This window comes from Arachis stenosperma, chromosome 7 (genome assembly GCF_014773155.1).
Source record: "Arachis stenosperma cultivar V10309 chromosome 7, arast.V10309.gnm1.PFL2, whole genome shotgun sequence".
Lineage (NCBI taxonomy): Eukaryota > Viridiplantae > Streptophyta > Magnoliopsida > Fabales > Fabaceae > Arachis > Arachis stenosperma.
Window position 1 is genome coordinate 4,002,246 of NC_080383.1, and position 22,271 is coordinate 4,024,516.

General features: G+C 33.8%; 3 protein-coding genes across 7 annotated transcripts; 2 read left to right on the top strand and 1 right to left on the bottom strand.

The window, feature by feature from the left end:
- The first annotated feature begins 485 nt into the window (after positions 1 to 485).
- On the top strand, positions 486 to 9,431 carry LOC130940507 (uncharacterized). Its single transcript, XM_057868647.1, has 5 exons — positions 486 to 600; positions 706 to 2,113; positions 5,660 to 7,708; positions 7,829 to 8,641; positions 8,743 to 9,431. The coding sequence occupies exons 1-4, from the start codon at positions 569 to 571 to the stop codon at positions 8,534 to 8,536; spliced, it is 4,197 nt and encodes a 1,398-aa protein (XP_057724630.1). The 5' UTR covers positions 486 to 568; the 3' UTR covers positions 8,537 to 8,641; positions 8,743 to 9,431.
- Positions 9,432 to 10,358: 927 nt separating this feature from the next.
- Positions 10,359 to 13,115, bottom strand: LOC130940508 (HVA22-like protein f). Of its 4 annotated transcripts, none has more exons than XM_057868649.1 (4): positions 13,065 to 13,115; positions 11,178 to 11,276; positions 10,956 to 10,982; positions 10,359 to 10,845 (listed from the first exon to the last, which is right to left on the bottom strand). In XM_057868649.1, exons 2-4 carry the CDS (start codon positions 11,222 to 11,224, stop codon positions 10,359 to 10,361), a joined length of 561 nt encoding a protein of 186 aa, XP_057724632.1. In that variant the 5' UTR covers positions 11,225 to 11,276; positions 13,065 to 13,115. The 4 variants fall into 4 exon arrangements, with proteins under 4 accessions (XP_057724632.1, XP_057724635.1, XP_057724634.1 ...); XM_057868652.1 differs by lacking the exon at positions 13,065 to 13,115 and having other exon boundaries at positions 10,359 to 10,632; positions 10,723 to 10,845; positions 11,178 to 11,679; XM_057868651.1 differs by lacking the exon at positions 11,178 to 11,276.
- A 218-nt stretch (positions 13,116 to 13,333) lies between these two features.
- LOC130940392 (zinc finger BED domain-containing protein RICESLEEPER 1-like) lies at positions 13,334 to 16,366 on the top strand. 2 transcript variants are annotated; one of them, XM_057868517.1, is made up of 2 exons: positions 13,334 to 13,555; positions 14,157 to 16,366. In XM_057868517.1, exon 2 carries the CDS (start codon positions 14,178 to 14,180, stop codon positions 16,164 to 16,166), a length of 1,989 nt encoding a protein of 662 aa, XP_057724500.1. In that variant the 5' UTR covers positions 13,334 to 13,555; positions 14,157 to 14,177; the 3' UTR covers positions 16,167 to 16,366. The 2 variants fall into 2 exon arrangements, with proteins under 2 accessions (XP_057724500.1, XP_057724499.1); XM_057868516.1 differs by having other exon boundaries at positions 14,169 to 16,366.
- Positions 16,367 to 22,271: the final 5,905 nt, after the last annotated feature.

A 22,271-nucleotide genomic window follows, 5' to 3' on the forward strand; every position in this document is an offset into this window, starting at 1 on the left:
TAGTGTTTTCATATCTTGAAAGAGGATTGAAGGCTAGATATTTACATAAGAAAATATAATTTATACTATAAAGTATAAAATATGTTTAAACTCTGTTTTTGAAGTAGTAATATATAAAAAATAAGAGGAGTATGATATTTTGATTTCTATTTCTAATGTTAAAATTCAGATGAAATTGACTCTACGTGTGAAGTTGGTATAATTATCTAATAATTCTGAAATACTAATTTTATGTAAAGTTGACTGTCTGAATTTTCACCAAATATACGACATAAAATAATTTAGAATATTTTTTAATTAATAGAGATGTTGTTATGCAAGCTAAAAAGATGGAGTAAAATGATAATTTAAGCTTTATCCTGCAAGTAGTTTCAATTTGCAATGCACAGTTGCACACTCTCTCTCATAAGTCACTTTCAGTCATAAATTAGGGAAAAGCAAGCAAGCAGACAGACAGCTACGCTCTCTCAACACTAACACCACACTCAAACACACCCACACACCCTCTCTCTCTCTTTCCCATCCATCCCTCCCTCCCCCCCTCTCTCCAAGCAGTTACCTACTGATCATGGGAGCAGCCTTCAATGGATTCTCCATAAGGCAGGCATCTCTCTCTCTCTCTCTCTCTCTCTTTCTCTCTCAGCAACAACTCTCTCTTCTCTTGTCTTATATTTTATGATTATGATTCTGTGTGGTTGGTTGCAGGGAATACACAAACAAGATGAGGTCCGTTGATGTCTTCAAGTGCTGGCCATTCTCCACTTCCCCTAATGTCACTGCCAAAGACCTTCACTCCTGGCTTCCTCCTATGACTCCTTCTTCTTCTTCTACTTCTACTTCTACTTCTTGTTCTACTTCTTCTTCTTCTTCTTCTTCTTTCCAATCCCTAAGATCTACTTCTACCAACAACCACCAACAACAATCGCTCCAATCCGATCAACAATCTCCTCCACCTGCTTCTGCTACTCTTGCTGATGAAGAGAGACTGGAGATGGTCTGTCCAGTTTGCCGAGAATTCAACGCTGCTACGCTAACGGCGGTTAACGCTCATATAGACTCTTGTCTTGCTCAGACTGTCAGAGACGACCGCCGTCACATCAGGATCACCACCGCAACCTCTACTGCCACCACCACCTCCTTCAAGTCCTCCTCCTCGTCTCACGCCAAGCCTAAGGCTCCGAAGAAGCGCTCCATCGCTGAGATTTTCAAGGTAAACGAACAAGGAAAGGAGCAGCAGCTGGAACAAGAGAACGACAAAGAAAAGGAGCTTGAGAAGGAACAGGATAAGGAGAAGGAGAGGGACGAGGGGGATGAAGAAGAGGAGCCGCGAATTGAGAGTGTATTGAAGCTCTGGAAGAAGGACGGAGTAGAACACGAGGACTCAGTCGTTGACGATGTTTCGATTACGGTTACCAAGTTCCAGTGGCTATCGCAACGGCTCGAGGCGCTGAGATCTGGTCGCCGAGGAGGCCAATCGGCGAAATCGGACGCAGGAGGAGCCTCTGGTACGCCGGCGGAGGCGATTGACGACGACGACGAAGAAAAGTCGGAGATGATTTGTCCTGTTTGCCGCGATTTCAACGCTGCTACCGTTACGGCTGTGAACGCGCACATCGATAACTGCCTCGCGCAGGCTGTGAGGGACGAGAGGCGGCAGATGAGGAGGAGCGCCGGTGTTAGTGGTGGCGGCTTCAAGCACAAACCTAAGGCGCCGAAGAAGCGTTCGATTGCTGAGATTCTCACCGTGGCTCCTCCGATCGGAGCTACCAAAAGCAAAGCAATCGAAGTAGCAAAGGATTATGACGAAGAAGATAATGGAAATGAAGATAATGATAAATCATCTGATTATAGTGGTCTGAATTCAGCTGGAGCAGCTGCAGCTGATGCTGATTGTGATGGTATTGTGGTTTCGACAACGAAAAACAAGAAGAGTACCACCACCAAGAGTAGGAAGAAAAAGAAGAAGAAGAAGACGAAGGAGGCGAAGAAGAAAAGCAAGGTGGTGGAGAATCTCAACAGCGAGAAGACGATAACTGTGAACAAGCAGCAGCAGAAGAAGAAGAAGAAAAAGAAGAGCTTCTTCAACAGCGAAGTGACGACTTCTTCAAAGAAGGTATGTGGTTTATTATGTCTCATAAAATATGAGCTAATGTTTTGCTATATGCAGTTTGTTTCCATGATTTGGAGGCTAATTCATGCCGAACAAGGTTACAATTCGTGGATTTTGTGCATAAAATATTACCCAACAACACTGTTGATGTAGTTGCTTAAGTGATGGTGTTAAAGCTTTCCCATCTTTGTGTTGCTTTTTCTGGATAGAATTACTGCTGAAAAAGCTGATTAGGGAGACAGCTAAACATTTTGTGGACGAAAGCGAGTGGTTGTTTTTGTTTCAGTACATAAACGAAATACGCGGTAAGTATAATAAAAGTTTGGGGGAAAAAAAGAGAGTGAAAGAAAAAACCATACAAATTAAGACAAGTGCCTTCGTGCGCGGAAGGAAACTCATCAGAAGGGGTGGGTGTTGGTGTCTGCAAGAATGTTTATGCTCCAGCTGTAAGCTGTATAATCAGTACAGGTACCCTAGAAATGTAGAAGGGGCCACTCATGGAGTTTCGAGGTGGAAGAAATGATGGGGTTTTGTGGGGAATTATCATATGGGCCATGGGTAGATCAACAGATTCTTGTTTCTATTTAGTGGCGAGTTTTTTTGAACGCAGATGTAGAGGTTTATGCCCAGGTAGTCAAGGCTAGATGGATCGGATGATCGTTCAATTGTAGGGTCTGTCAGAAGTTTATATAATGAGTGGTCTGGGATTGATGATCGTATTAGATATTAATAGTATGCAGTTTCAGATGAACATGAATATCATTGAAATTCGGAAGAAATCACTCTGACTTGGGTTGATTTCAATCGTTATCGCATGGGTGTATCTCTGTTATTCTGGGATTTGAACTACTACGAAATACAAAAAAGTACGTGATGAGAATTACTCCTTTTCTGAGCATATCGGCAGGTTGAGAGCGCAGGTGGTGACTGCTATTTTTTACAATTTTTATTGGCAGATATCATTGAGATACAATCAAATCGCTATGAGTTTCAGTTAGATAATAATTCCAGAAGATTGAGTATATAGTGTCGGAGGAAAAAGAAGACAGAAAAGAGTGTCAGTTTATGGTTATGGCGGACAAAATTTGAGAGTGAAAATTTTCAAATCTCTAGCTATATTTTTATAGATACAGTCGTATATATACATGAAATGTTGAGAATCACGGTGGTTATCTCCAGATATGATGATAAGATTAAGGGAATAAGATTAGTGAAGTGAAACTTTATAACTTGGCATCCCTAACATGCCTGGATTGTTTAAAAGAATATTGGCGTTTCCGGAAAAAATACTTTATTTGGATGAGTGTTTCCTACTTATAATTCTATAGGCATAAATAGAAGTTTCCCCTGCATTCGAATGTTTAAAGATTAAAAGCAGACTGAATTCTGCGGCGTTTAGATTCTGCAGAACCCAGTCACTGTTTTAATGGCGATATATGAAGCGCGTAATGCAAATTCTAGAGATGCGCTATATGTGAGTTTCGGAGGTTGGCATTACGTAGAAGTCTCTTGCTGTCGCAATTCTTCATCCCTCCTCTTCCACTCAAATTTAGTGAGAGAACCACAACTTTATGTGCCACTAGGTTTCTTCTCCCTTTATCCTTTTTTCCCCCCGAGTTTAGGAATATATTATTATTATTATTATTATTATTATTATTATTATTATTATTAGCCTCCCTTCATAATTAGATGCACTTCTGGTCTTATATATTATATATCTAAACGATATTTTGATACATGTATGACTATATGAAATGATCATATATGCGTATGTTTCTCTCTCTCTCTCTCTCTCTCTCTCTCTCTCTCTCTCACTCACACACACACACACACACACACACACACACACACACACACAAAAGATTTCTTATGATTCCTTAACGTGATTATTTTAATACAAACTATTTAGGGTTGTCATTATCATTATTGGTTATTTAATTTTATGACAAAAGTGTGACTAGGAACTCAGAGAATTTCTTACTTGAACTTATGGAGGTACTTTGCTGATCTCCCCCATCAAAGTTTTCTACTTGAAACTTTAGTCTCTATATCTATATTTATTATAATAATTTTATATTCTAGTTACGACTAGGTATTTTTAAAATAATATCTATAAAATTGTACTAGCTCCTTTTATGTTTATTAACTAAAGATGTGTAGTTTCTTTCATAATTAGAAAAATAGATTTTACCCCTTGTTATGAATAAGATTTTGAATTTAATCTGTCATGCATTGGTCTGGCTGGCGTATAAAGCTTCAGATATATAATAATTAATTAATTATCTAGTTCATGTATGATTAAGTGCAAGCCTACATCACACGCGCGTTGAAGTTTTAACAATAACATCTTTCTTTTTAGCCAAGTGTTCGATTATGTGTGAGCCTGTGATCTAAACGTTCTATGATAAATGCCTTCATAGTTTCTGAGTTTCTCTCTTCTGAAAAATAAGTTCTTAAATTTATTATCCCCCCCCCCCCCTTCCCTTTATTGGTTTTAACCTTTTTTTAAGTCCTTTTTGATGGATTTTGTGACCGAAATAAGGATGCAATGGTTTTTGGTCTCTTGACTTCCACCTTTTCAGTTCTTATTTCAGCTGTTGGAATCGTGAAATAATCTTATGCTTAAAATTTTCTGATGCACTAAGTGAAACTTTGTTATTGAACATCATAGTTTATTTCTTTTCTTTTTTTTCTTAGTAGTTTATTTCAAGTTGATAAGTTCCAAATTAATGCCCTTTTATATATGATTGTTGGAACACCTTAAACACGAATTAAATTGAGTGAAGTGTTACTGGATCCCTCGGTCTTTCCACCATCATTATATTGATTGAAATGTAAAAATATTTCTGTTAATAATCAAAGAGTTTGTTTACGTTGAAGTTTGGGCTGTTATTTGATAATTAAAGATGGAAATATAGTTCTTTATGATTTCTCGAAAACTTTCAAAGCTGGTTGTTCTTCCCGACCATAACTTATTTTATTTGACCATAAATTCCATTGTATTTGCCTTGTTTTTTAATATGTCATGGTTCTGAAAGTGATATTGCATGTTATTTCATATTGCTAGTTGGAATTGTTGAAAAGGATGTTAAAAGTTTGTTCATGGTTCTCTTTGGTGCCATTTTATGAAACATGTTCTTGGCATGCAATCAATGCTTACAGGAATACCTGTCCCATATGATGAATGACTCATTTACTTCCGTTACCTTTTATTCCTTAAATTTACTATAGTAACTTGAAAGTTGAAACTGATAACAATAAGTTGCACTTTTTAGTCATGTATATTAATAATGCTTTTAATTTATAGGGATTTTTTATGCTTTTTTCTTTCTCTCCAAAACATTTTTTTGCTGAAAACTCGTCTATAGTAGGAATCATTATAAACGTTACAAAAGTGTTATGTTTCATGGGTAATGTATTGGAGATATGGTGAATTGCTTATTTGCTTTCTCTTTGAACGTGATTATTTTGCATATTATAAATCTTAGCAACATTTTGAGTTTGTTTTATTATTAAACATCTATAACCTTTTAATCTTATCTATCTCAGGAAGATGCTTGTAAGCGTAAGGTGCAGATGCCGGTAAATAGTTTCAGACAACTGAAAGCTACAATTGGAACTAAAATGCTTGCACATCACAACGTAGATCCTTCTATCCATGAGAGAAAATTGGATTCAAAGATCTCTTTTGTTGAAAAGGAGCAGAAAGTTAAAACCTATGAACCGGATGCAAAGCAACCAAAATCAGTATATCCTTTTTGTGGCATTCTTAAGAACCGTGTAAAACAACTTTCCGGAAAGGCATCAAGTAGCAGCAGTACTCAAGATGGTACTGATGAGTACAGTTGTGATGATGAATATCCAACATCAGACAGATATGTGAGATTCACTTGTAAAGATGACATACTCGGTCCCAAAAGGAGGAATTCATTTGAAGAAACCATGTTTAATAAATCATCAGATGTGCTGACTACTTCATTAGTAAAGGAGCAGTCCTCTGGAAGTGATAGAGAAACTTCAAGTTTGGGGGCAAACAGAAGTTATGACTATGCTGCCATTAACATAGACAACAGAAAGGAGTTTTGCCCTATAGTTGAAAGTAAAGAGTTTGCTAATACTCTGGAACAAGCTACTGCGCAAAATTTCTTGAAGCCGTGTCCCAGTCAAAAGACATCAACGCACCCAGAAGAGAAGTCTCAAACATTAACCAAGGTGATGCTTTGTGACGACAACAATTTACATCCGTTTGATGGAGGCAACACAAGTACATTGCATTGTTCTCCATATGATGATATTCCCAGTCCTCTTTCTACAGATCAAGAAGTGAAGATGTCTGGTACCAATTCCCAATTGTGTGAATCTGGATCTTTGAGCTCCATTGGAAAGTTCATTGACCATTTGGAGGATTCTACTTTTCGGGCTGTTCCTGTGAACTCAGATGCTAATACAAGGACATTCCTAGAGCCTTCATCATCATATTCTTCTTCTTATGATAAAGGAAATGAAAGACCAGAATTTCCTTTGCAAACTTATGAAGATAATGATGATAGTAGCCAGGCCTTTGGTGACAGACAGTTCTCTCATATGCTTGCTTCAGATATGATTGATAATGCATTCCTCTATACAGCCTGGGGAAAGGGAAGTATAAGAAATAACTGTTTGGATCCGAGCTTCTTTGGTTTGCCACTCAATTCTCATGGTGAGCTAGTCAATTTCAGTTCAAGTGGGACAGTAGGGACAAACCAGCCGGAGACGTCAAGTACGTTACGTGGTTCTTTAGGTGGTCTACCAGTCAGTAGTACACTCCATCAAGATAACCAAGAAAATTTGAGGATTAATGAGAGGCAGGTTGTTCAGAAGATATCTCCAAAAGATGGGCTAAACTCATTTCCACATTATCCGGCTAGGTTGGCTGTTACCGAGTTGCCATGTGACAGAGATATCAACCCGACTGATTCTGACATGTGTTCCAGTTCTTTTGTCCAGCCACCTAACTCAGAGGTGAACGTTATGAGCAACTTACCCATTGAACAGAATCAGTATGGCCAGGTGCAGAGCCACAAGGGAGACGGGATGGTTTCAGTGAAAGAGAGTTCAGATCATGTCACACTAAGTTCCAGCCAACCGACAATGAGGTTGATGGGTAAAGATGTTCCAATTGGTGGAAGCAGCAAAGCAATGCAACAACTCTCTGGAGATGTTTGGGCTGGTGAGGAATCAGGAAGAAGGCACTCTTCTGAATATGGTGCTTCAGAAAATTCCTTACTGGGAAAATGTTCTAAGCAGGATTTGGCATTTGGCAGATCATCATCAACTGACAACGTTGTGCAGTCCCCAAAAATTCAAAGCAGTCAAGGATTTCGATGTACTGTATTGATGAATGGTCATGACACAGAATTTTCTCTTCAATTTGCTGATCTGCAAAGGAACCATGTATCTCAAAATGGAAGTCATCCAGTCAGCAGAAATGGCATCTCTTATTTCCACCCTATTACTCAAGAACCTGCTTCATGTGCTATGTTTAATGGCGCACCTGATGACTTTCCAGAGCGATTTATGCCAGGAGCTAAACCTCAAGGACTCAGCTCTCAGTCACAGGTACAAGCTACTCCTTGCAATTTCAGCCCGCCAACATACCTAAACAACGGCGAGCTGCATGACAGGAACAAAAATCCTCATCATGTTGCGAAATCAGCCTTTGAATTTCCTTTCTTGCAGACATCCAACAATGAACAGGCCAAATCAACATCTTGGTCTCAGAGGCCTTACAGAAGTTTACCATCGTGGTTGTCAGGCCCAACAGATGAGAGGCTACCAGTCACCTTCTCTCACCAATTTTCAGGCGTAAGTAATCCAAGCTTTTCTCAATGTATTTGGGGAAACAAATTTACTACACCATCAGCATCCTTGAATCATTCGGCTCAAGTTCTCTATCCTTCTAATCCTCTGACTTATCCGAGTCCTATGAAGACGAACCATCTTAGTCCAGCATCAATTGCTCAACCTCCACATGTTCCAATTACATCCTCTCCCTTAAACACTGGTTGTAGAAACATGAATATGGTTGCAGACAGTGTGAAGTTGGATCATAACATTGCCAAAGAATATCATCCATGCACAAACACCAGGAAGAGACCTGCACCATCTGCTCTTGATGATTCCAGAAAACCAATCAAGTTACCTAACATAGAAGTGCAGGAGAACTCGAGTCGCATGACAAACTCGGGTGCAGAATTGCAAAGACACACAAGGGTGACAAAGCTCGATCCACGATTGGATGGTGCAAGAGGTAGATGTTGCCAGAATGAAGCACAGAAGCTAAGTACCACAAGTTATCCTGCCGTAGATTCTTTTAAACTGGATGGCACGGTAACAGGTCCTGTCAGACTGGGTCCTAGAGCTAAGCACATCCTGAGATCCTCTTAAAAAGAGTTATCTCAATTCTGCATTTTTCTCACATTTGCGATTACTGACTGTGATAGAGACCTAGAAATTCAGACACAAACTGACAAAAGTATACTTATATTAGGTGTAAGTCATTATATCATTTTATATCCTTTTTTTCTTTCTTTCAATAGTATATATATGCATTTATGAACATAACAGAACTGTTCATGTATCAATATTGTCAGGTTGCTCAAACAGGTGGAAAATTGATATTTTGATCACCAAAGATGATGCTTTCCTATCTATTTTTGAGTAAGGTACTCTCCACATGGCATCTGTTCAATCACCTTTGAAGATGTACTTTAGATAGAACAAGGGAATGGATATGAACATATATATATATACACTTATGAATATTGATGGCTAAACCAAATCAATAAAAACTTGAATTTCAGGCTTTATTTATTCCTTAATTAACCATTGGATGCGGCTAAAGCCACTCCATAAAATAACAGTAGTTTAATTACAATTATATTGTTATCTTAATTGAAGTTACAAAAAATGTTCAAATAAAAGATCTCGTCTGGTGAAGAAAAATAAAATTCAAGTTTGAGTTGTGGATTTATCTCTTTAATAATAATAATAATAATAATAATAGTTGTTCTCTTTGTTTTCTTTATCAAAACCCGATAATTAAAATAAATAAAAAGTTAATAGTCAAGGTGGCTGGACCTTTCGGCTGATATTGTTGTCCGTACTACATCAATCAGTCTATTTTAGCCATATTTTTCTCCAGGTGTTCCCACACCTTAATACAGGATTATATTTGCATCAAAAGTGAGAAACAAGACGTTATGTCGAAAATATTTCTATTTCCATTTTTTCGCCTCCTTCATATATATAATAAAGGTATCTGGAATTATTTTTGTTAAATTCGTTTTATTCTTAGAAAAGAAGATTACTCCCTTAAGTATAGCCAAACTCTTTTTAACAAAAAAAAAAAAAAAGGTTTCGTTCTTAGAATTGAATCAAGATTTCTAAATCGTAGTATATATGCGTACTAATGAGCCATGTATATATAAAAGGGAGACTCTTGGAACAGAATTTTTTGTATTTTTTTGTTATTATTTGGTAAGTATAAATATTAAATTATTTTTAATAAACAAATTTTATTAATTTATGTGTATAAATTTTAAAGAATATAAGTATAAACTATATTGATTTATCTGTACAAATTCTAATAAATATAAGTACAAATTATATATTTTTTTTATGTGTAAAATTTCTAAAAATATGGGTGCAAAATTATTGCTAATTAAATACTTGTTAAAAATAATATTTATTGATCATATAGCATTCTTCTATGTTAGAAAAGATAAACATTCTTAACTTTCTTCCCTTTTTCCGACAAAAAAAAAAAAAATTGTTGATGCTGCTTTCTATTGATATTATCTATCAAAGTCATTCATTCATTCATTCACATTTATCAATTGTTTTAGCTGTTTATTAATCCAATACGTAAAGGTGGAATGGAAAAGAGGTTGAACTACTTTCATTTTACTACAAGAAACCCGCTAATCCCTCATTTAATTTATGCCTAATAATCCTTTGGCGAGATTACACTTGTTATTGTTAGATTATCATTTTATTATGATATATTGCCGGAAGAATAGAAATGATTGCATGATCATCAGAAGAATTTTCGTTTCAGCATCAAAATCTAAAATAACATAACATGGCCATATAATTTCATGTAGATTACATAGAAAAATTTAATGCATATGTGAAGGCAAGTTCAGATTTGATGATTACAAAGTGGTTAATGCATCATGAGAGTCATTAATTAATTAAGAATACATGATCAGTGCTTGTTTGCTTCTCTCTCAGCAGCACTGATAACTTTTTCAAAGGCTTGAGGGCCATGTCTATCGATGTAGCGTTCAACAGCTTTCCTAGCATCGAAGCTCATCATCTGAATCGCCTTCTTGTTCTTCATGGTATAATCATTAGCTCCATAGCTCGTTACATTTATGTATCTCCTCACATAATTCTCATATATATATGCTGCTCCATTGAACATTGGCAGCACCAGCCACATGCATATTACAAGCTTCATGTATGGCCAAAACGGTAACCTGCACTTTGTAAAATTATTATTATTGTTGTTGTTGTTGTTGTGTAATAAATATAACATACGTAACATTATAATATATTCATGGACGTACCAAGATAGGACCTTATGAAATGAAAGCTCAAAGAGGGTTATGAAGGAGTACAAAACCCAATACGTTAGCCACTGTTGATCATCTAAGGTTGAAGGACTCTCAATCGCCCTCATTGATGCGTATCTATAATATATACACAATCATATACAAAGCATTCTGTCATTCTGCATGTTTATTATTATTGCTTTCTTATTAACATTATTGTTAATGATGAATATTATTAAGTTACTTACAGAGGGTAAAGAAGCATTGCTCCTGGCCTGATATAAAGCCAAAAAGAAAGGCTGTTATTCTATATGGACGAAATGTTAAATAAATTAATAATAAATAATACTAAGCATTATATATAGTTTGTGTTATATTTATAAATAACTTTTCATATTAATGTGTTGGTGTAGTAGAATATTAATTATAATATATATGCATGAAGGAGAAAGATTAATTTAATTAATTACCCTACTATTGTATCCAAATTTCTTGCCACTGTTCCAAGGACACCCATGATGACTGATGCTGAAGGTGTATTTTCTTTTCAGATCTTTAGGATGACCAAGCTTTAGAAAGATTACAATATGGTTGTATTATTGTGGATGCATATGCGAATTAAACAATGGTTTGATATGTATGTGTTTATATAGATAAAATGTGTGGTAGAAGGTTTAATGTAGGAAGTAAGGAATGTTTGTGTTATGACCAAAAGTCTTCTTTTCTGTATGGAGAGGAAACAATCATAAAGATTAAGGAATATAATATATTTATATTCCTAAAGTTTTGAATATGCACGTGCATGCTTTGGAGTTTGGACTCATGCATATCCTAGCAACTAGCAAGAGAAACCATATTAATGCGTTACCTTGATCCATCTTTTTCTGTAAGGCTTAGCTTTTGTGGCATTATTGAGATTCTATGATTATATATTTGTATGTATGAAGGAACTTATATTTATATTATTAATTGAGTATTTAGTGTACAAGACAAGAAAGTATACATAAGATCCAATGTCTTGAAACCCTACAACGGTGGTTACTTTTACTTTTACAATATGGTGAGAATGTAACATTTGGGATGAAAAATATGGTAACAAAGCATTCAACCATTAAAAAATATTATGCAATGCACAAAATTGATTTGTATTGTATTGTTATAGTCACTTTAATAAATTTAAATAATTTTAGTTCAATAATAGTAAGTTAAGATGGAAAAAAAATGTCATTAAAAACCCAAAAATAATTTAACATTAAATATGTAATTCAAAATTAATTTCATATGTGATTTATTATACAAGAAGCATCATTCAAAATATATAAATACTTAAAGATCACTATAAAAAAAATTCAGATAATAGTATTTTTTTCGTTGAAAATATTTTCCAACTTAATCATAGTTATTGTGATGTATCTGTATACCAAGGAGAATGTCAAAATGTAGCACTTCTTATTTATGATTTTTTTTTTTTTATAAAATGCCACTTCAAGATAAAGTTTATTCTTAGAAATCTTTATTCTTCTTGTGCCTAATGAAGAGTGAGAGCTTGAACTTGAATATTAAAAAAAAATGTGATCTAATAAATACCAATGTTACATTTTACATACACACACAAAAGCAGACACAAAAGCTTCTCAATTATTGAAACTGTTAAAGTGAACAGTGCATTCCACAAAACAAAAATTCAATGATAACCCATTCTTCTTAGTATATATTCCTTCCAAGCAACATGTCCTTCTCTGGTCCCTATTGGCTGCATTTGCTTGTCAACAAGCACCACAGCATTATCATCAAACTTATTATTGACCTCACTAATATTACAAGCAACAATGTTGCATTTTTATAAAATACAAAAGTACTTAATGGCATATAACTTACTTAATCTCAAAAATGCTAGTATATATACTTTTACAAAGGAAGAATGTCATGCTTAATATCGTCTAATATTAGCTAATCATATATATATATATATATATATATATATATATATATATATATATAATAAGTATTCATTTCATTTTTAATCATTATAGAAAAATAAAACAAAATGATAGGAGGTATGTTTCATGAGTCCATAACACGAATGCAAACTAGCTCAAAAGTCAACACATATCCACATACAAGTCCAATATTATTATGAAACAAAATCACCATAGAGAGTGAATTATTGTTTAAAGACCCTGAATTAATAAGAATGCTGGATGACAGAATTGACAAAAGGAAAATGGTCTTCTTCTAAGATCAACCAAGAGGAGCTGATAATGCTTACTAATAGCTAAAAAAGTTTCAGACTTTAATCACTTTAAACAAGAAATACGAAAGAAAGAAAAGAAAGAAGGAATCAGAGAGCGTAGTACCACGAGAACATCTAGAACCAAGCGCTGCAGCCATGAAAGTTTCAATTTTTCATCAAAACCAAGTTTGAGGGTTCACACTCTCGCGGCAGAGGGAGAAAGAGATGCATTTTCGTTTTGGGCTATAATCAATTTGGGCCAGCCCAATATGAGCCCATATATAAATTTGGGCCCTAAACCTTAAAAGAAACTAAAAATAAAAATAAAAATAGAAATAGAAATTATAATAGCGGTGGTGCACCGAAACGCTGCGTTTAGAGTGAAGCTATGCCGTCATCATCGTCGTCTTCTCCCTCTTCTTCTTCTTTCTGTTGTCCCCAACACATTGCATTGCATTAAATGCTACTTTCTGTGTGTAGGGTTTTCAGAGTGTCCTTCTTCTTTTCTCACATAGCATTTGAATTGATTTATCTTCCCTAAACAACTGCAGCTACATACATACAACAATCCCAATTCATCGGCGCTTCTTCAAATCCAAATTCTCACTCACAAAGGTACCAATTTTTCTCCCTTCTTACATAATTCATGTTATCATTTGGAAATGGATCATTTTTCTGCCTAAATCATTTCTGTGAGAATGTAATAAGAAGCAGCTGCTTGCAACTATTTAGTTATCAGGAAACTATGAATTTGATTTTATCGGAAAAAAAAAGGTTTTTTTTTTATTGTGATTTTTTTTTTTGTTGTAAAGTGAAGGTTTTCTTTTCTCAATTCCGACAACAAGAACATGATAAGAGGCAAGTGTGGAATAGTTCTAGATAGAATGGGTTTAGGGTGATTACCAGAACATTCCTCACATATTTATGAAGTTATTTTGAAGTTTTGGTTAAACCATGGTTTTTTTATATGTTTTTCAAATAAGCGTGTGCACCTAATATTTTTAGAAGAATTTCCCTCCCAATCTCAAATATGTTGAGAGATTGGAAAGCTATGTGTTTGTTCTCTTATCTTCTTGCAATGTTGTACCTTCATTTGTTCATACTCATGTATGCTCATTTTTCTATACACAAACATTTGATTATGCAAGGATTCTATCTCGTTCGTTTCATTTTACCCCGATAAATATGAAGCTTTTGAATTGAATTGGATGGAAAGCTTATTTGTCAGGTTCATGCTATGGATTTGTCGGATGCTGTAATTGTCAAATCCAGTAGGTTGAAGTCTGTTGTATGGAATGATTTTGATAGAATTAAGAAAGGAGACACCTGTGTGGCAGTTTGTAGGCATTGTAAAAGGAAATTGAGTGGATCAAGTTCGAGTGGAACATCGCATTTGAGGAACCATTTAATCAGGTGTCAGAGAAGGTCTAGCCATGGCATAGCTCAATATGTTACAGCTAAAGAAAAGAGAAAGGACACAACTGTCACTGTTGCAAACTTCAACTTTGATAATAAAGATCACAAAAAAGATGACCCCCTTAGCTTCGTCAATGTTAAATTGGACCAGGAGCAGTTGAAAGATGAAAATGTGAATGCTGGAAACTGTAACTTCGATCAAAGGCGGAGTCGATTTGATCTTGCTCGAATGATTATTCTACATGGATATCCGTTGGCTATGGTTGAACATGTGGGTTTTAGAGTATTTGTAAAAAATCTACAGCCTTTGTTTGAGCTTGTGACGATGAATAGGGTTGAGGCAGATTGTATTGAGATTTATGACAAAGAGAAACAGAAGGTGAATGAGATGTTGGATAAATTACCTGGGAAAATCAGCCTTGGTGCCGATGTGTGGACTACATCGAATGGTTCTGAATTTTTATGCTTGACTGCAAATTACATAGATGAATCATGGTTGTTAAGGAGGAGGATTTTAAATTTTGTCGCAATTGATCCTTCCCATACTGAAGACATGCTTTCGGCTACTATCATGACTTGTCTGATGGACTGGGATATTGACCGGAAGCTGTTCTCCGTTGTCTTGGATAGTACTGCCGGCAATGACGTTGCAATAAGAATTGGGGAAAGACTTTCGCAAAACAGGTTTCTTTATTGTAATGGTCAATTATTTGATATACGCTGTGCTGCGAGTGTTCTACATGTCATGGTTCAGCATGCTCTGGTAGCTATTAGTGAATTAATCAGCAAGGTCAGAGAAAGTATTCGTTATGTTAGAAGTTCACAGACAGTACAAGCAAAGTTCGACGGGATGGCCAAAGAAGTTGGGATTAGGAGTCAAAAATGCCTAACTGTAGATAATCCATTCCAATGGAATACCACACATTCAATGCTTGAAGCTGTCTTAGAATTCAAGGATGTTTTTATTCTTTTGCAAGAAAATGATGATGGCTGCACAGTCAGCTTATCTGATGTAGAGTGGGACAGAGTCTCTGCCATTACTAACTACTTGAAACTTTTTGTGGAGGTTACAAATGTTTTCACCAGGAGCAAGTATCCAACTGCAAACATATATTTCCCTGAACTATGTGATGTCAAGTTGCATCTGATTGAATGGTGCAACAATTCTGATGAATATATTAGTTCTTTGGCATTAAGAATGCGGAGCAAGTTTGATGAATATTGGGAGAAATGTAGCTTAGGTTTGGCAGTTGCAGCCATGTTAGATCCGAGATTCAAGATGAAATTGGTAGAATATTACTATCCACAAATCTATGGTAGCACTTCTTCAGCTCGCATCAACGAGGTTCTTGACAGCGTGAAGGCTCTATACAATGAACATTCAATATGCTCACCACTAGCTTTTCATGATGAGGGTCTGCCGTGGCAAGTTGGCAGTGTTCGACTTTCCTTACCGACTTCTGCAAAGGACTCTAGGGATAGACTCATGGGATTTGATAAATTTCTCAATGAAACTTCCCAGGGTGAAGGCATGAAATCCGATCTAGACAAGTACCTAGAAGAGCCTCTCTTTCCACGCAATGTTGATTTCAGCATATTGAATTGGTGGAAAGTTCACACTCCCAGGTATCCTGTATTATCCATGATGGCAAGAAACATGCTAGGAATTCCGATGTCAAAAGTTCCGCCGGAGTTGGCCTTCAACACCGATGGAAGGGTTCTTGATCGCGATTGGAGTTCGCTTAATCCTGCTACTATCCAAGCATTGGTTTGTTCACAAGATTGGATAAGGAATGAATTAGAAAATTAAGGATTGATGCTAATTCTGCATGTCACTTCTTATAAACCATTGTAAGTAGATATTCTAACTCCATATTGCAATTTTTCAATTTGATCCAAAGCCATATGCAAACTTAGCAAGTGGGGTTTTAATTTTTCTTTTGGTTATTACATATTTGGTATGCTTAGCCTTTCTTGGAGATAAGATATTAAGATTTAAGCCTACAATTTTTTTTTACCCCCATGATCGGGGTATTTATCATCGCTTTTTTTTTTTTTTTTCAATTTTTCATTGGTTTATAGATACCTTGTTACGTTAGTCCATGATTTTAAAGTTTTTCCATATCAAAGATAATGATCGATTGCATTCTCAACACTTCAAAGGAGGATGATCCCCTTGCATTCAACTATTCTTTTCAGATTAAATTACAATATAATATGCTTCTAGGGGGGGGGGGGGGGGGGGAAAAGAAAGAAGAGAATTTTCTAGGCTAGAAATGAAAGTAGGTTTGGCACTTATGATTAATAAACGAAAGCTTCTCAAAACTGAAAATGAATGTCCGTACTTAAGTACTCATAAATTGTTTATATAAAAGAGTCTTATAAAATAGGTTTCAAATATGGGAGATGCTAGTGTGCTGAAAGAAAGATCCTTCAGCAGGTGTGGGTGTTGCATGTCTGAAGAAAGTGGAAACACGTGTCCCGTTAGAAAAATTACTTTTTTTGCATGTGTTGAAATGGAAGGCATGTGCTGCAACAGAAGGTCCCACAGTCAGTGATAGTACGGGAATCGAGGTTGACTAATTAAATAGATTATATATAACAAGATGGAAGTTAATTGGAGATTAACTCCTATAAAACGGAATTGGTTTTATATTTTTTTATGATGAGGGCTTAGTTAGATGGAAGAAGTGATGGGCTTGGGAAAAATATTATACCCAAAGGAACAAAAAAGAAAATGGCCCAACCCGTCAGCTTTCCCCCACTTCTCCGTCACCTGTGAAGTGCCCCCAACCGTCCCGTATGTAGCTAATGAAATTTATAACAAAAATGAAACCCTAGCCGTAGTTCTCGTGGAGGTTATAGTGAGCCGGCGTTCTGCATATGTAGCTTCGGTGGTGATCGAGGTGTCGAAAACGTCTAATTTATAGCTTTTGAAAAGTAAGTAATTTGAGTGCATGCAAAGGTAGAATAATTCGATCTTAGTAATCAGGATAATGTAGCTACACAAATAGCATTTTTGCGAAAAATGTATTATCATGATGATTCCACTTACATCAGTTTCTACTGATAAAGTTCAACTGTCATCCGTTTACAAAAATATTTAACTTAACTTTATTACGTAAATAAATTTTATTAACTATAATTTCAACAAAAATATTTAATTTTAATATAGTATTAATTATGTATATTAATTATTATTTAAATAATGAATATACGTCATTAATATAAATTTTTTATTAAATAAAGATATACCTATTTATAATAATTAATTGTTATAATTATTAATAAGTTAAACATGAATCAATTATTCACTAACTTCAATAGATAATTAAATTATTTAATCATGTCCATCGTTTAAAATAATAACATAAATTATTAATTAAGTATACACATAATTAGTGCTTATAATTATTAATAAATTACTTGAAACTTAATTATTTCACATAAGAATTTCTTTTTTTTTGGTTGCAACTCACATAAGAATTTCAATCCCATTGTTTTTTTCTACTAAGGCCCATTAGTTTTGTTAGGGTAATGTAACCTCCATATATTTTGCGGAGCCCATGATTATATCCAAGGCGTTTTTATCACTTCCCATAACCCACCAAAAATCCAACTTCCAAGGCCCAGCGGACCAATAACACAACTCACCAAAAACCAAATATTACATTCAAAAAAAATTTACTTTTGTAAACTTAATTAATTAGCCTTTCTTAATGATTATCTACACATCTATCAAGTTGCGACAACTTCTGAAAAGCAACATCCCCAGTGCTGCAGTTGCCAGCACCAAATGCAACGGTTCAGGCCATGCCATCATTCTTGAGGGACACGCGTTTTCCTTCATCTTTTGACACATAAGCTTCAGCATGTATTGAGGAATCTTTCTTCAGCATCACAGAATTTTCCTTCAAATATTTAACGCCTGTGTCAAACTCAAACCTCTTATTATTTGTTCTTAATACGATCATGTTATATCAAGGGAAAGTTTGATAGATATAAATACTACTTAAGGTCCCGTTTGAATAAAGAAATGTTATATGCATTGTTTTTTTTTTATACTACTAATGTACATATTTTATTCTTAATATTAAAAGTGATTGACTTTGTAAAGAAAGTATAAAAATATATATGTAAATAAAAAATAATTTTTTTTGGTGACTAAATAAAAAATAATTGATAATAAGTGAAAAAAGATACAAACAAAAATAAAAATATACACAAATAATAATACAAACTTTATTTCTCATCATTTGAATATATCTTAATAAAATGATAAAATCAAGTTAAAATTAATAAGGAATAATCTTAATTCTTTTTCTAGCAAGTATTGAGTTGATAGGCCAATGAGTTATAGCTCAAATGGCATAGTCTTTTCATACTCAATTAAGAGGTTGCGAGTTCGAATTTCTTATCTTTGATAAAAAAAAAAAAAGTATTGAGTTGATAGCTTTGGCTTGCATCATGAATTTGCCTTCTCTACTTTTGAGGGTGTAGTTATTGTTCCTGTTCTAATTAATAGCAACAAATAATAATCCGAAAATATTAAGGAGACAAGAATAAAATATTAAATAAGATAAATTTTGACTATTTTTTGTTAATTTTTTTTTTGTTATCAAATATTTTTTATAATAATCCGTCTATGTTAGCTAGTAATTAAGCTTTTTAACTTTCTTTACCCATTTACATTCAAAGTAATTAATTCACACATGCTGGTAAAACCATCACTTAGGTTATAATTAAGGTTAATTTCAAAGGTGTTTGTGTTTATCATGTCAATGTTCTGTCATAGTCATCAGGTTTTGGGATTTTGCTAGAAACTGACAACAATTTCTAATAATTATTAAAGGTGTTGATCCATAGAGCTAGCATGTCCATTTAAAACTCCTCTATTGTATATTCTCTTTAGCTGCCAAACAATTAATTACAGCTCAATAACTTGCCTTTTTAATTTGTTGCCACATTTATCCAAATTGGAATAATTCTAAACCCTGCTGGAAACAATTAAATGTTGCTTTCCATCCACATCCATTATTTCCTACTATATCAACATCTTTAGCAAATTTTTTAAAATAAATAAATAAAACCATTATTATTACCATATATTATGAACCATGGAATTCAGCAACTGGCCTATAATAATAATAATAATAATAATAATAATAATAATAATATCCTTTTAAATATCACAAGTTACATTTATAATTCCGTATATATAACATCTATAATAATTATATGTTTATTATAGATAAAATTATCTATTTATAATTATTTCTGCAAAAATCAATAAATAAAAAATATAAAAATTGAACTACTTTAGACTAAATTTTATCCTCTTCCATTTATTTTTAATTAAATTGTTGTAATTAATCCTCAAAATAGTGATCAAAAGTTATAACTATTAGTCTATTACAAATTTACAATGATAAAACTTCAATTTTTTTAAATATAAATTTTTAATAAGCATCTAGCAAAGGAGACTATACCCCCAAAAAAAACCATTACTTATAAATTAAATACCATTTGTCCTAGTAATTTGTACAAAAGAATTTCATACTCTATCATTAATGTGAATCTATGATTAGGGATGGTAAAACTTTTTGAGACACAGATTTTTGTAAAACCTGTTTCGAATAAAAATTTAATTGTGGAGAATTTTTTTTTTGCGAAAATGAGAACGGGGGACAAAATTCCTCCGAACAGGTGCGGGAACTTGAGGGGGATCTCCGTCCCGTTTCCACTAATCCCAAAACCTAAAATATATATATATATAGAAACCAAAACTCCTAATTCTTATTTACATAACCCTTTTTCAATTTAAAAATCTCTAACGCTGTCCATACTTCATACTCCATACTCCATCCAATCTCTGTGCAGCCACCCCTCGCAACTCTCTCTTTTCACCGTATCGTCACACCTCACCGTGCCATCATCCTTACCGCGTTGTACTTTCTATTTGCGGCGTTCCTTTTCGTATCTCTGCCGTTGTGTATATTCTCTCTTCTGTTGTCGCGTCTTCCACTTCGTCCACTGCTCTGTCCTTTGACACGCCGTTACATTTTTTCACTACTTCATTTCAAAAGAAGTTACTATTTTGTTATTTAGATTTTTTGTATAAAATCTTACTGTTTTTTGTATAAGATAGATACTTGCAAATTTATTCATATGAAAATTAATAATTTGTTAAAACTATCAGATAGATAGAAAATACGATCCATACAAAAAATAAAATTCTATAAAAATAGAGATGAAGAATAATATTCTCTTACAATAAAAAAAAAATAAAAACAAAAAACAAATTTAGAAGCAGAAATAGAGAGCAAAAAAACATCTCCCGTTCGCTCTACCCCGTTGGCATCTCTAGCCATGACCATGCCTTTTTAATCCCACATTCATAAATGCATGCTCTTCAATCTCTTAGACTCGGGATTTTATCTTTCCTACAATAGGATTTCAACCACCTACTATTAAGTGAAGTTTAGTGAATGAATTTAATTCTCTCATCCCTTTTAATATAGTTTTTGTATGTTGAGAAATTAAATTCATTCAAACATACCTAAGAAATCATCATGACGTCATCTTTTTGACTAGTCATTATTCATTAATTATTAGGGCCTACTCGCTTGTTTTGTATGCTGCAATTTTCCCCACTAATAATCACATAAAACTTTCTTTATTTCCTTCCTCATGATAATTTCAATTACCATCACTATCATCTTCACCTTCTTCAACAACTATGTGATGTGTGAAACCTTCTTCACCACATGCAATATTCTTTTAGTTTCTTTAATTTCTTTTTCTATTTATTAAAAACTATATAGATTTCCTCTTAATGTAGCACTCTTATATACTTGAGTTTAATAAGATTACTTAATTAGACGATAATTTTATTTTATTTTATTAAAAATATAATTATTTTTGTGCATCTTTTTATCTGATAAGTAATATCAGAATATAATATCAGAATTTTATGATCTAAAAATTTAAAATTTAATTTTTATTGCAAATAATTTACACAAATCCAAAAAAATTATTGTCTAAAAAAATATGTTATATAACCATTCATATATTTTTCTTATCAGTTTAGGTAAATTTTTTATAAAAAGTAATATTATGACTACTGCTTTGAATTTTAACATAATTTCATGTTCAAAAGACCTAAATCAAGGCCTCTAATATAGCATAGCTTCCTTGATTTTCATTTTAAATTAATTAAGTTAGCATTAATTAAATTCCTCCCCAAACCATATCACAAGACAAGACATGTTCATATGCTAAATCCTTTAGAGACAATTATAAAGATAGAGGCTCGTTAATAATTATAAATATGGTAGCTTGTTTTATAATGGAAGCATTCTGATCTTCAAATATTGTCATGTGATTTAATTGCTATATGTTGCTAAAATAAAAAGGAATAAAAAAACAATATAACAGTTCCTTAATGAAGGAAAAAAAATGTCACAATGAGTGTAACCCTGAAAATAAAAATACGTAGTATGGAATCATCAATGAGTTTGATTCAATTAAAATAAAAATAAAATGAATTTTAATAGTTTTATTATTAGTTAATAACTTAATTTATATGTCATTTTTAATTAATGTATTTTATAATAAAATTATATTTTTAATGTAGCTCTTTTATTTCAAATTCTATAAGTAACGTGAAATATTTTACGTTGAGCAATAATTTTTTATTAAAATCAACCGACCTTGTATTTTATTTTTGTGTAAAAGTAAAACTACATATGCAATGAGTTAACTCAGCTCGTGAAAGACTGAGAATGAAAGTTGGCATTCATGTCTTTAGCATAGAAAAGGGCCCTACACTCTTGTTAATCACTACTTTATCCTATGATTAACTAATCTAACGTGTTCACTAATTAATAATTAATTAAAGCCATGCATTGAAGGA